Source organism: Bacillus rossius, chromosome 6 (genome assembly GCF_032445375.1).
Source record: "Bacillus rossius redtenbacheri isolate Brsri chromosome 6, Brsri_v3, whole genome shotgun sequence".
NCBI classification, from domain to species: Eukaryota; Metazoa; Arthropoda; class Insecta; order Phasmatodea; family Bacillidae; genus Bacillus; species Bacillus rossius.
Window position 1 is genome coordinate 26592075 of NC_086334.1, and position 13674 is coordinate 26605748.

The 13674-nt window shown below is 40.0% G+C and overlaps 1 protein-coding gene across 2 annotated transcripts in view; it reads right to left on the minus strand.

Moving 5' to 3' along the window:
• Positions 1-13674, minus strand: part of LOC134532896 (uncharacterized) — a 110681-nt gene that overhangs the window by 2843 nt on the left and 94164 nt on the right. For both annotated transcript variants that reach the window (XM_063369924.1, XM_063369926.1), the window contains 4 exons: positions 9662-9902; positions 7475-7826; positions 5246-5417; positions 510-674 (listed from right to left, as the gene is read on the minus strand). In XM_063369924.1, coding sequence (XP_063225994.1) covers positions 510-674; positions 5246-5417; positions 7475-7826; positions 9662-9902 — 930 coding nt within the window. The remainder of the gene's footprint in view (positions 1-509; positions 675-5245; positions 5418-7474; positions 7827-9661; positions 9903-13674) is intronic.

The following is a 13674-nucleotide window of genomic DNA, read 5'->3' on the forward strand; positions in this document are numbered from 1 at the left end:
GTGAATATTTAGCATGTGCATTAAGGACGAGTGAATATTTAGCATGTGCATTAAGGACGAGTGAATATTTAGCATGTGCATTAAGGACGAGTGAATATTTAGCATGTGCATTAAGGATGAGTGAATATTTAGCATGTGCATTAAGGGGGAGAGAATCATAAACCTATTATTGTACTGCACTAGCTTCAGCACCAAAGCCCCTCAAGTTGTGAAATTAGTATCATATTTTACCCATCAAGCTACACGGTCGCCAGCAGAAGCACAGTTTGCAGCGCTGTTAGTGAGATGATGAACTACAAACTAGTCTGAGAAGTTTCACTTTTAATGGGTGTGGTGGCTATGCAACTAAGTCTTTTTTAGAATGCTGGAAAATAGTAAAAAAAATATTTTAAGTGAATCAAAATTTAAAAATAAGGCAAAATGGAAAAAAGGAATACAGTCAAACCAAAATTTTCAATTAAGGAATCATTTTTTTAATTGTCTCGAAGATGTGTTGGATTGGCCCGTACCTCATCCTTAGCAGTGATGATCCTGGCAAGCACGTCGGGAGAAGGCAGCTCCCCTGTTCTCTGCCACAGCTCCAGCGCGCTCTCCGCTTCCTGCTCGCGCTGGCGCAGTTGAAGCTCAGCGTTCTGCTGCGTCGACTTCATCTTGTTGATGTCCTGACTCAGGCTCTGCCCCACGACAAGCACTCGTCACCCCCTCGTCCCCATGTTCACCAGTCAGCAAACATTCTACCAAGAACGGTTACTGCATCAGTGGTGCAGCTAGAACTTAGCTTTTTATTTGCAGCAGATAATGAAGGGGATGATATTTACTTTTCAAACAGAAAAATCCAACAATTTCTGCTCAGTATCTTCTTCCAAATGCTTTTTCTTTACAGTTATTTTAACATAAAGTGGCATTAATAAATGAAAGGCTTTTATATACACTTAATATTTTTATTTGATAAAATTTTTTTTATGGCCTTTTGGAGTAAAGTAACTAGGTATTACATAAAATCTCCCTTTTGCAATACCACCAACTGTAGCATTACACACACTGGTTAATCACAACTTAAACCCGGCTCTGAACTTAAGTGTTATGTCTGACATGAGAGATCTGACAGTATAAGAGAGATGAACTGCAAATGCAACTAAAGAAATATATTTTTATGAGCAATTAATCTCTTTAGGAACGAAATCCGCAAATTTTCCAAATATAAACATCCACAAAACACAACAAAGATTTAATATTACAGAAAAATAAATCACAATTTACAGTTCTTGATCACTAGGCAACACAGCGTACTTACTAATCGAGATCACTACTAAAAAAAATTTAATCAGAATGACTGATCGAATATTTTTTAAAAATGAGTCACTTTTCTCACATAGGATTACTGAAACATCAAATCATCTCGATAGAAAAATGTCCTCTGAATAAAAAATGCATCTTCTTAAACTCCAAATTTCACCTCAATTTTAGAAAGATGCAAGTGCAAGGTCCATTTCAGTGACTTTTGGCAGAAAGTCTGTAGTTTTAATGATTTACTTCATATTGCATAGCTTAGTAAGTGGCTTTAAATGAGTAAATCAAAGTATTCATCACACAAGTATTAACAACTGAATAGAGTAAAGTGGTTTGAAGGAAGATGATCCTTTAAGAATTTAGAGCATACCCCAGAAATAAACACAGAAGAATTCTGAGTTAGTACAAAAGGTCAGGCAAAACAGCTCTGACACTTGGTTAAGTCCTGCTGAAATGAATTAAGTAGGTACAAACAATATGTGGCAGTTTTTGCTCAAACTGCTACGAATTTTAACATTCTGCTTTCAAGTGAAAGTTAACTCGCTGACCTACTTTTCCTGTTTTGATCCAACTATAATTGGATTATGATTAGGTCTCCACCAGATTGATTTTTTTTTTTTTTTATAGATAAATGACTTCCAATTAAAGGTACAAGTTCCAACTAATCTGAACACTTTTTTCAAGTGTTTTCTTATAGTTATTGAGACAGTTTTACTACAGGCTTTAGTCTAGTCTAATTGCATGGAGTGACAGATTTTGAAAAACCATGCTCATCTCTCATTCCCTGCCGTTAAAAAATTTTTTTGGTTAATACTTGATGAAATTTTGCAAAATTGATACTATTCAAGACAAGAGGAAAATTACTGTTGTCTACATCTTCAGATACTATAAACAGACAAACTATGAAGTCATAATAACCCAGGAATTTTAGTGTTTTACCTGAAAAAAAATAATGTAGTTTTGAAATTTGGTACAGACGTTCCATCTGTCAGATGCCGGCTTCATACCTTTTTAAGGCAATAAGGGCGTAAGTGCCGAAATATGCATATCACGACTGTTGCGAGAAAAATATTAATTCTAATATATCAAAATTTGGTCAAAATTTAAAGTTAAGGGCTCTTAGTCCTTAATCATTCGTTTTTATTACTTTATACACCGCAAAAATTAACTTATAACCTAATTTATACTCAACTAATGGAAGTAAAATGTATCACTGCTCTATACAATCACCAGTTACATCAAATCCACCACTGATAGGCAAACATATATCTTTATAAAAGTTTTCCGTTATTTTATTAGCTTTAAATTGGTGGGTGAAACATGTGTATGCGATAATAATTGACTGACATATTAAGGATTACAAGAAACTACTGCACAACAATGGGTTTTTGAGCAATTTAGCATTTTACCAGAAATAATAATAATGTAGGTTTTAAATTTGGCACAAACGTTCCTTTGGGTGTTAAAAATTGATCCTAAAAGTCCCCATCTCCCAGATGCCGGTTTCATACTTTTTTAAGGCAATAAGGGCGTAAGTGCTGAAATATGCATATTACGACTGTTGCGCGAAAAATATTCATTCAGTTGTATCGTAACTTGTATAAGTTGTGAAGTAAAAGGCACTTAGTTATTTAACATATATTATTGTTGCATAATACATAGCAAAAAATGAAACCTGATCTAAAATCAATTAATGGAAGTACACAATAAAAAAATTAACCAGTGCATTAAAGGTCCACTTCATCAGAACCATCATTAATAACATTAGTGCATGTTGCCCTTCGACATTTGGCACACATAATACCACACTGCAGTCCAGCCCGCACACACTCGCATTTGTAGCTGCATTCACTTTTACAGTTACATGATATCAAATTCAGGAGCTGTTCTGGAGCTGGAGGAAGGGATGTTGTTATAGGAACAAGTGTGCCACTCACACTTTTCCATCCCCACTCAACAGGATCTAATGAATGGCCCAGCCACTCTTGCACCTGTAGGTAAACCCGAAGAGAATGCTGTTCACACGCGGCACTGGTTAGTGGAAGACAGCTAGCTGGAAAGAAGCACTAACAGGCATCTTTGCTATCTTGCAGGTATACATATATACTCTCATTTCATCCAAAGTGGAATAGTTATCTTGTCCCTGATACATTGCAATTGCAAACTTATCTCCAGCTGCAATAACGATCTTCTTGTCCGCATGTGGACATGTAAAAACATGTACTGTTCTCCGAATGGAAATATCGTTCTTGATGATGTTCCATGCTTGCTTCTTTCCCTTACCGAAGAAAGCACTGGTTGTATCTGATCGCAAGGATGTCTGTATCAGTAGCTATTACTTTTACACAACAGCTTGTTGAATACTGAAGAGCAATAGCTGCTATAGTGGTATCAGCATCTCCTGAGCACTGAATGGCGTGATGACCTGAAGCTCGAAAATAAGTTACTAATAATTTGATGAGCCCATTTTTGTTATGGCCATTCCTCAGAAAGTCCATTTGCGTCGATGTACCACATTGTTAGCAGCTATTGAAATATCGGTGGAAGACCTCCCTGCAGAACGCCGCCTTCGCTCTCTCTTTAGTGGTCAACTTGGGACAAATGTAACATAAGCCTCACATATTTGACCAAATGTAGCAGGTCTTGGCCACACAAGCACATGCAAGAGGTATCCTCCATCGATAACTACTTTGCAGTCTACACTAATGCTCTCATTGGTTACCTCACACGATTTTAAGATCTTTGCAAGCGATGATTTTGCTGTTTTCCTCATTGAAATTTAGTCAAATAGAGCTGGTGGTTTTGGAGCCAACTCATATTTGAAATATTTCGTGAAGTCACTCTCATTCTTCATTACACAAATGATACGCATGAAAAGTTGCTGCGGGTTCACTGGAATTACATCTTCTCTCACGTTCAAAACCCTTGACATAATGGCGAGGGGTTTTACCTTGTAGATACAATTTATATTCACATCACTTAAGTTACCTCCTATCATGTGGTTGATGGCTTTTGTTCCTATGGCAGTAGCCTGGTCACAATGTTCTTATCTGCAACGACACCTGTGCAAATGGACTGAAGAGCCTCTGATGTCTGGAAAGGTGGATGAGCACTGAACCAGTCTATAAGTTTTTTAACATCTCTGTCATCTCTTGACCTCCGGCTGTCTCGCAATTCGACATGTTGCTCTGAAAACAAAAATACACATGATATTCGTTAATGAAATACTTTAACAGTGAATTCGATACATAGAGCATTTTCAAAAAGTTTTAAAAGACTTATACGTCACCTGAAGAAGTGTTACTGACGCCACACAGTTTCTCCAGTGCATCACAAAGCTTCAGCTTCAGCTTCAATTGCAATAGGATAAAATATGTAAAATACAAGTTAACTTAGAATATTGCTGTTTTATGCAGTTTGTGCTTGTGTAGAGCAGCAAACTAACTTCCAATATTATTATAAATAAGTTTTAATTTTTTGCGGTGTATAAAGTAATAAAAACGAATGATTAAGGACTAAGGGCCCTTAACTTTAAAATTTTGACCAAATTTTGATATATTAGAATGAATATTTTTCTCGCAACAGTCGTGGTATGCATATTTCGGCACTTACGCCCTCATTGCCTTAAAAAAGTATGAAGCTGGCATCTGAGAGATGGGGACTTTTTAGGATCAATTTTTAACACCCAAATTTCAAAACTACATTATTTTTTTTAGGTTTGCTCGATTTTCCCCCTAAAATGCCTGGGCTATAAACGTTGTGTACTTATCCTCAAACTTTGCAATAAAAATTTCTAAATATACAAAAAATAAAAAAGAATTTGACTGTTTTTTTTGTTTTCCAACCTAACTGAACTAAGTAAACTTTTGCAGGAATTGACCCTCCGACCAAAACTAGTGTAAAAACTGCCATCCGCCCCTGGGGCGAGACCGGGGGAATGCCTCAAGGAGCTTGCCTCGACCAGCTGGCGGTGCGCGTGCAGCTGGGCGCGCGTCTCCTCCAGGTCCAGGACCCGCAGCTGCAGCTGCTGCCTGGCCTCCTGCAGCTCCCCGCGCAGCCGCGCGCCGAGGTCCTCCCAGCCGCGCGCCGCCTCCTGCTCCCGCCGCGCCCGCTCCGCCAGCTGCGTCCTGCCGCGACAACACCCGCCTCGCACTCGCGCTCCACTGGGGCATTCAACGCATACCTCAATGTTCATTCCCAAACAATTGAGAGAACACATACATTCAAAACATCTTCTCAGCCATAAGCAGGGGCATAGCCAGGGGATGGGGGGGGGGGGGGGGAGTTGGTTTAGGGGTTCTAACCACCCCCCTCCTTTAGCACAAAATCTTTTAATTAATTTCTTATTCATCACTCAAACAAATTTCATATTAAAATTAATAAAATTTTTACCATTACAATATTTAAATTTGAGAATTGAAAACTGCTAAAATAGCACTTATTTTACACCTTAAAAACCAAATTTTCCCGGGGGAGGACCCCCAAGCCCACCCCGCTTTAATACGTAGGGGGGGGGGGAGGGGGGGGCATGCTTCTTAACAACCCCCACACACAAATCCTGGCTAAGCCATTGGCCATAAGAACACACCATATTTATCTGAACACGATCCTAGCTGACTTTAGCAATCTCAAATCTAGTGAGCATATAATTGCAAACATTAAGAAAAAGAAAAGCAACACTGATAGATACATTTAATATTTATAATAAGAATTATTTTAAAAAAAGTTAAAATTTACAATGGTAAAAAAAAAAATACTGTACTGTGAATAAAAGAATCTATATTAATAAAACTGTTCAGAAGTTTCTCAAGTTAATTAAAAAGAATATTAGATTTACAAGTCAGGAAAACGTCTCTAAAGGGTTAAATTGTAATTTTTTTTTGTTTAGGTAAACTGCAAAACTATTTAAAATTATTATGTAATTAGGAAAACTTTGTAGGTAGGTACGTATTAATTATTTTTTTTTAATTTATGAATATGATACAGCAAAGTCATAGGTCCAGTTCATACTTAAGTTTTCTTTGAAATTACTGCATCACTTTTAATTAGATCAAAAACAAAAAAGACACAAAATATTAGATAATAAATTCAATATCTAAATAATTTAATAACTTCTAATAAGATTAGAAGTGGTTATTGTTATGACTACGTCCTAGTTTTATGGTGATTAGGAAAGAGGCCGGCATATCTTCAGGTCAATAATAGTAAAACAAAAAAAACTTTGAGAAGCATGAAAAGATTTTTAAATGGTATACACATTTAAATATCTTATAAAACTGTAGAGCATGTTAGTAAAACCCTTTGAACTGAAATTCCTCTCTCTGGGTCATTAGTCATCAGGGTCATTCGAGTCTTATGATATGTAATACGAGAATTTGAGAACGGAAGATTAATAGAATGAATGAGTAGGAAAACGGGAGCGTCCAAAGATCACACATCAGCTCACTGCAAGAACCACCACATTTCCCACTTGCAAAAGAATGGGATTCGTTCCTGCCGAGAACGAAACCCGGACAGCCTCGGGTCCGAAACAGAAACCCTGTTGGCTTCGTAATGGGTAAACACAACCCAGAGAGCAGTAAAACACTACACGGTGTGTAATTTCTGTTCTCGATCAGGCCATCTGGAAAGGGCACGCATCAACAAAAAGCACAGTACCCAACAGGGGTGCAACAACTAAATTTCCAAAAGGAGGGGGGGGGGGGTGACAATATACCTTTTTATAAAGAATCATCGATCCCCCCTATACAAGTTGGGGGGGGGGGGGGGGTCCGGGGGGGTTCCTCCCCCGGGAAAATTTGTATTTCAAGGTGGAAAATGGTGCTATTTAAGCAGTTTTTATCATCTAAAAATTGATTACACAGCGCTTTCTTTGCCCCAGTTTGCCACCACTTCAAGGTTTCAGAGGGGGGGGGGGGGGAAATACCCTTGCCTCCCCCCCCCTTGTTGTTACGCCCCTGGTACCCAAGCTAGGGATGAATGAATAAAACCAAAAAGTGACCAGAACAGTGGCAGTTGCGACGTCGTGGTCGAGGGAGACTCGTCCGAAGAGGAGCGAAGAGGAGCGAAGAGGAGCGAGGAGGAGCGAGGAGGAGCGAGGAGGAGCGAGGAGGAGCGAAGAGGAGCGAAGAGGAGCGAAGAGGAGCGAAGAGGAGCGAAGAGGAGCGAGGAGCGCACACCGCACCTCTCGTCGCGGAGCTCCTCGACGCAGGAGTCGCTCTCCAGCTGGACGATGCGCAGCACCTTGAGCAGCTTGGTGACCAAGTTGTCGACGTCGATGACCTGGTCCACCAGCGTGAGGGTGGGCAGGAAGTCCTCGGCGGGGGAGAGCAGCCCCGCGCCCGGGACCCCGCGCTCGCCGCCGCCCCGCTCGCACCGCTGCCGGCTCGCGATGGCCCGGGAGAGGTTGTGCAGCGACTCCCGGTCCGCCAGTCCCAGGCCGGGGCCGCCCTCCTCCTCCGCCTCCTCCTCCTCGCTCGCCGCAGCGCACGGGTCCCTCTCCAGCTCCAGCAGGTCGTCTCCGTCGGGGCTGGAGTCTGCCCCACGCACCACGCACCGCCGTCAGCGTCACTTCTCCTCCCGGCATTCACGAGCTTACCAGCTTTCCCAGGTTCAAGCCTTTTTTAAATACAGAAACTTTTCTCTGAATGGACCAAAAAACATTTGGAGAACTTTTTTTTTTGGATGGAGATGACTTTGGCAACCATATCTTCATTTTTAACATCAATTTGACATTAGTAGATATATTTTTTTGTATAAAGATAGTACAGTAAAGGCTGCTCAGCGGTACATTCGGGACTACAGCTGTCTGTGCAAGACTATAATTATTTTGCCTGGTCTTTGAACAAAAATATAGTTTTGACAGGAATAAAAAAAATTAAATAGAGTACAATTATATTAAAACCAATAAACATGGTACATACTGAAATGAAAACCAAAAGTCACGATATACGAGTTAAATAAAAATGTGGGCAACGCAGTGATACGACCAGGTCGACAAATGCCTGAACCAATCAAAAAATAAAAATTGAACATGGGCGGTTTTATCGGTGCCAGATTACAGTGTGTTAAACCAAAGAATGCTGAATTCAAAAGTGCCAACTGTATTACGTTCTAGGTTATAGTGAAATTTTGAAACCTTCTACAGCTGATTCTGACTTAAGTTTAGAGGATTTATTTTGCAATATGTTTGTGAAGGCATCCAAGTGAAATTGTCGACGCAGCATACAAGTCGCTGTCCTCAATCCGACGCAGAGAACCACAGCCTTGCATTGCATTGGCTCGCACCGTGTTCCAGCTTCATGCTGAGTAGTAGTTTTGTGCAGCGATTTCAGTAGAGTTCAGAGTTTATGTAGCCAGCTCCGTGGATAGTTGTAACGAGCTATTAATTAATAGTTACGTGGAGCTAAGAGACTAGCGAGAGTAGAGTCCAGCCGGTCACCAGGCACACCCAGGCGTGTGCCGGGTACTCATCATCTAGGTCCTAGGTTCGAATCCCTGCCAGAGTGTGAGCTCCCAGCGACCCGTCCATGCACAAAGCAGAACAGAGCGACTAGAATAAACGGCCTAACTGAACCTCGCGTGCGAAAATCAAACTCGCAGCCCAATCCAATCCAAAACCCCTCCCATTCTTGTGGAAAATCTGGGTGTGTCAGAACCAGAGTTCAGCAATTACAAATGAAATGGTACCGTTACAATGTTACGTATGCCAAGTTTTAGTATTTTTATAAATTTGTGCCCAATATTAGAGTCAAGTGCAACTCTAAAATAATTAAACAAAAAAATTTAAATGACGTTAAATATTTTACAACAAAACTGGCAAAAATATAAAACCATAAAATACTGGCTTTAGGTATAGCATTTTGTTGTGCTTACTAGTATGCAAGCATGCGTGGGTGTTCATTTATCTGAAAATGTATAAAAAGGGAGATAAAGTCTCCTACTTAAGATGTACCTACATTAAATGGCTTTGTGAATGGGAGCAGTGGCTGCCCTGGACTTTAAAGGGTCTCGGGCAATTTTCTTTTCGAGGCCCCAATATTTTGGAGAAGGGCTTTCCTGTGGAGCCTGGTAGGATGGGGGGAAGGTATGGAATAGCATGCAGAGAAAAATAAAATCTTTAAAACAGTTAATAAGCCAACATAGAACTCAAATTCTGACAATAGTTTTTTGCTAATTTATCTTAAGAAATTTTGATAATGCAGGTGCATTGGCAATGAAAGGGCTGTTAGTGGCCGGGCCCATGGGCTTGCTCTGCCCTGGAGCCGCCCCTGACTGTAGGCTAGTTACGTGGGGTCACACAAAATAACAAATAGAAATCTACCATTACAATACTACAACATGATAAACAAAAAAAAAAATGTTACTTTACCTGTCTGAGTTGGAATAGAAGATTCTTGTTCTCTATTGTTGGGGCACACGAGTAATTTATCTGTGAATGAAGACTGAATGGCACTTATCACGGCAGTAACGAAGGAGCTGCCTCTCTTGGGAGACAACAGCTGATGTGAGGAACACTTTGGTTCCGAAGTCCTAGAGCTGGACGACTTCTCCGGACTTGCTTCCACACTACTATTGCTCTTACTATACGCTTCATTGTGAAAGATCACATCCTGAAACGAAACAAAAATTTCATTCACAGATAATACAAAATTAATATGCATTTGTGTGTGTGTAACAGAATATTTTTTCAATGTAAACCATTAACTATCAGCTTTATTCCATCAGTGAACCAGGCAGCAAGTCCAATAAAAATGGACCTCGTAAATGTTACTGCTTCGTACTCCCCGCAACTATATTCATGAATATGCTGACACAATTTACAATCTTAGCATATAAGTCCATTACTGCCGAAGAGTAAATTGTCTTGATGGTTTCTTAAAAATATTGGAATGTGCGAGACTGAATATCTTTAAAATTTTATAGCTGTTCTCAAATTAGAGACCATCTTACAAATGTGAATTGTGTTTTTATTATCTGAACTTCCTGAAAATAAAATCTTAGTTCCATTTTAGATGTACCTATTGCATGTTGGAAGCAATATCATTAAAGCATTAAGTTGAATCTGAAATAATTGTGTTTTGTCATTTGTATATACAACACATGGTAGCCTACACAACACTCTTTAGGTACCAACTTGCAAAAAAAAAAATACGTAGTTAAAACTAATAGTCTGAAGACGGCTCTACAGGAAACAGCAATTTTGACAGAAATCAACTAATTACGTGCATGTAGTGGTAGATATAAGAACTGCCATACCTAAAGAATCTTCTAGCTGTCACATACAAAAAGTAGTAAAAAAAACCATTAGGCATACATATCCATTTTCAATCTGCCTCATCTCTACTGAAATGAATGAGTATATAAGTAATTGATGTCTTCTGTATATTAAGGTAATAATTAAAAATTATTTTCCTGTGAAGCATGTACTACATACACATTTCTATCAGGCCAGGAGCGTACGCAGGGGGGTTGATAGGGTGCATTTTTACCTCCCACCCTCCATTTTTTTTTAAAAATCTATCATTTACACCAAATAAAGTAAAGTGGTTCTATCATCATATTACAAAATATGTAATAATGGTTAAAATTTTTAAGAACAGGTGAACTTCAAAAATACATAGTGTTGCGAATGCAGACAGGGACGCAACGCGTGCCAGATTCCGAGCTGGCTGGCAGCCCTGCACATCCACTGAATTAAAGCATGGCATGTGTGCCTGGCCGGATTACAAAGGTCCTCGCTACCCTCTTCTGCCCTTTCAAATAATCTCAAAATCCAAATGGGCCATGGACCATGGAGAAACCAACCCCTCCCCCTTCTCTGCCCCACAATTCCGGGCCACCCCTCTGACAGCCTTGATTAGCAAGTTGGTAATTCAGCAATGCTTTCACTGCGTGCATGTGCATGGCGTGATTGTGTGCTTAGACTCAAATTGATTCATACTTATTTCACAGTTTATTAGGTACCATCCTTCCAACATAGTTTACCTACTTATTCATAGTCTAGTAGACAGTGACACATTTAAAGAAAGAGCCAACAGCATTAAATCAGTGCACATAGCTCTAAACATGAATGTGATTTTATGCAAAACATTACACACAGTAAAATTGTGCAACTACGCAATCATGGATAGGAAAACATGCAAAATTATATTAAAAAATACATTTTGGTATTCATGTAAGTATGTTTTGTACACAAAGTGTTATAATTATAAAAGAAATACACAGTAATAGTACCGAAAATAAAGACCAAAAGAGCCACAAACCCAAGAAAAATATTGTTAATAGTCGACTATGCTTAATGACATACCAAATGTTTGCCACCGTAAATCTTTTACATTGCACAGAAAACATGCAGTTAAGTCCTTATAACAGCATCTTACAACCATCCATTAAATGTTTCCCGTAAATGTAGTTTCTACCATAAACATACGGAAATAATCGAGAAATGTTATTCTACACAATTATGTAAAATATATTTCAAAGTTGATTACTAAACGTAATAAAATTCGATAAAGTTATCGATTATGTTTTTTTTAATCAGTTCTGGATATAAAATTATGACTTGCATACAAATGAATAGTCCACCATGTAAATCATCTTCATAAAAGTTTTTGCTTATTTATTAAGCCTTAATGCTGTATAATTATAAAAAGTCTAGCATAATTAGTATAATCACTAAAGAAGCCTAGGTGCCGGAGTGTGTGCAATACTGTGACGGTGCTTCAGGCTGTGCGACGTGTGTTACACGTGACCTTCATGGCCAAGGTTTGAATTTAGTTATTTATTTTGTTTAGGAAATGCTGCAAATACGTTGAGTGATTTAGTTGAGTTTAATTAACCCAAATAAGGTAACATTTCAATCACTTTTCTCATGTAAAGGATTTTTTTTATGGCTCCATAACATTACAATTAACTCATATTTTAGTAAATCAACAGGTACCCCTTCAATCCAAGTTTAAAAACTATTTATGTAAATATCGATAAAAAAAACTCGGGTAGGCTTTCCTCCTCATTAATTATTTATTTATAATTTGGCTGGCAGTCTGTCTGTAATGAGAAAACTGGCTCACTAATTAGGTTTTAAGTCGGATACTCTAGGAATCGAACAAGTCGCATTTCTGATGAAGCATATCATAGGTATGAGAATATGTTTTCAGTATGTAAATTATCCCAGAAAAATAGCTACATTTAAGATTAAATACCATGATTTAAAAAACTATTAAATTAATGCATATATTAATCAACAAATAGGCAAAATCTGAAAGTTACTGACTCACAATATCACTTTAGTTAGTTGATTTGTATTCTACCTAAGCTATGTGGTCATTAGAAAACCAACACTAGTAGTTCAAATAGGGTCAATGAACTGACATCGACCCAAGTGTCTCCTCGGCTCCTTCAGGCCGTTATGCCTTGTCAACGTCCTCCCTGGCGATACGAGTGCACCATCTGGGTAGTGCGACGGTCAGGGACGCACCCGCGTGCGCCCTAGCCTGCCAGTGGGCTTCTTTTAGTGTGTAAATAAGTATGGTTTTTATGTATTTTTAAACGATCACGGGCCTCAATAATTGTGGATATTTTGTAATCATAACTAATTAACTGATGTGTAAATTCGCTTTTTGATTAATGTCTCGCTAAGTTGTGTAAATAATCCTGTAATTTCTCCCAAGTGTTTCGCAGTGCTAGTAATGTAATCGCAACCTGGCGCGTCGCGGGGTGGGGCCTCTCCCACACCGGCCGATTTCTCCTCCCCTCCTCCGCGGCCTGCGGGCCTCGGCCCGCTGGTGGGCGGGGAAGGGCAGTGGTGTTCAGGGCGCGATCAGAGACAGACGTGCACGCCGCTCCGCGCTGCACGCGAGGCGCGTCTTCTGAGCTCGTGGTCCGACGGCAGGATAACTTCACGGGTTGTCGCGGCAGCTGAGCTGCATCCGCCGAGTCGCTCACCCTGTTGAGTTTTACGAGTTACGTCACCAGTCGAACGTCCTAGAACGCGTAAGCGCAGTCACGAACCGCCGAACCTTCGCCGTCAGTACGAGACTTTTTACGTAACGGACAGCACACGTGTTGCGCATCTTTGCAGAGCAACCTTAATTGGGGACATTGTTACGTGGGAAAATTTCCAGTTTGTGTCGGGACGTGTTAACGGACGGGACGGTCTTCCGGGAGTCCGGGTCGTCGCGGGAAGGACGCTCGTTCCGCGACGGGCCCGCCAGGCTGCGGCAGGCTCTCAAAACGACAATAAAAGGGGCTCGTGGAACTGTTAACACCGAGTTATCCTTGGAACTGCCTACCATTCTTCCTCCTCACCTCACTCTCCCTCCAGGTCCCGTATTTCCCGGTCCCGGCCACGTTGGCCTGGACCCACACCTCACCGACGAGAGC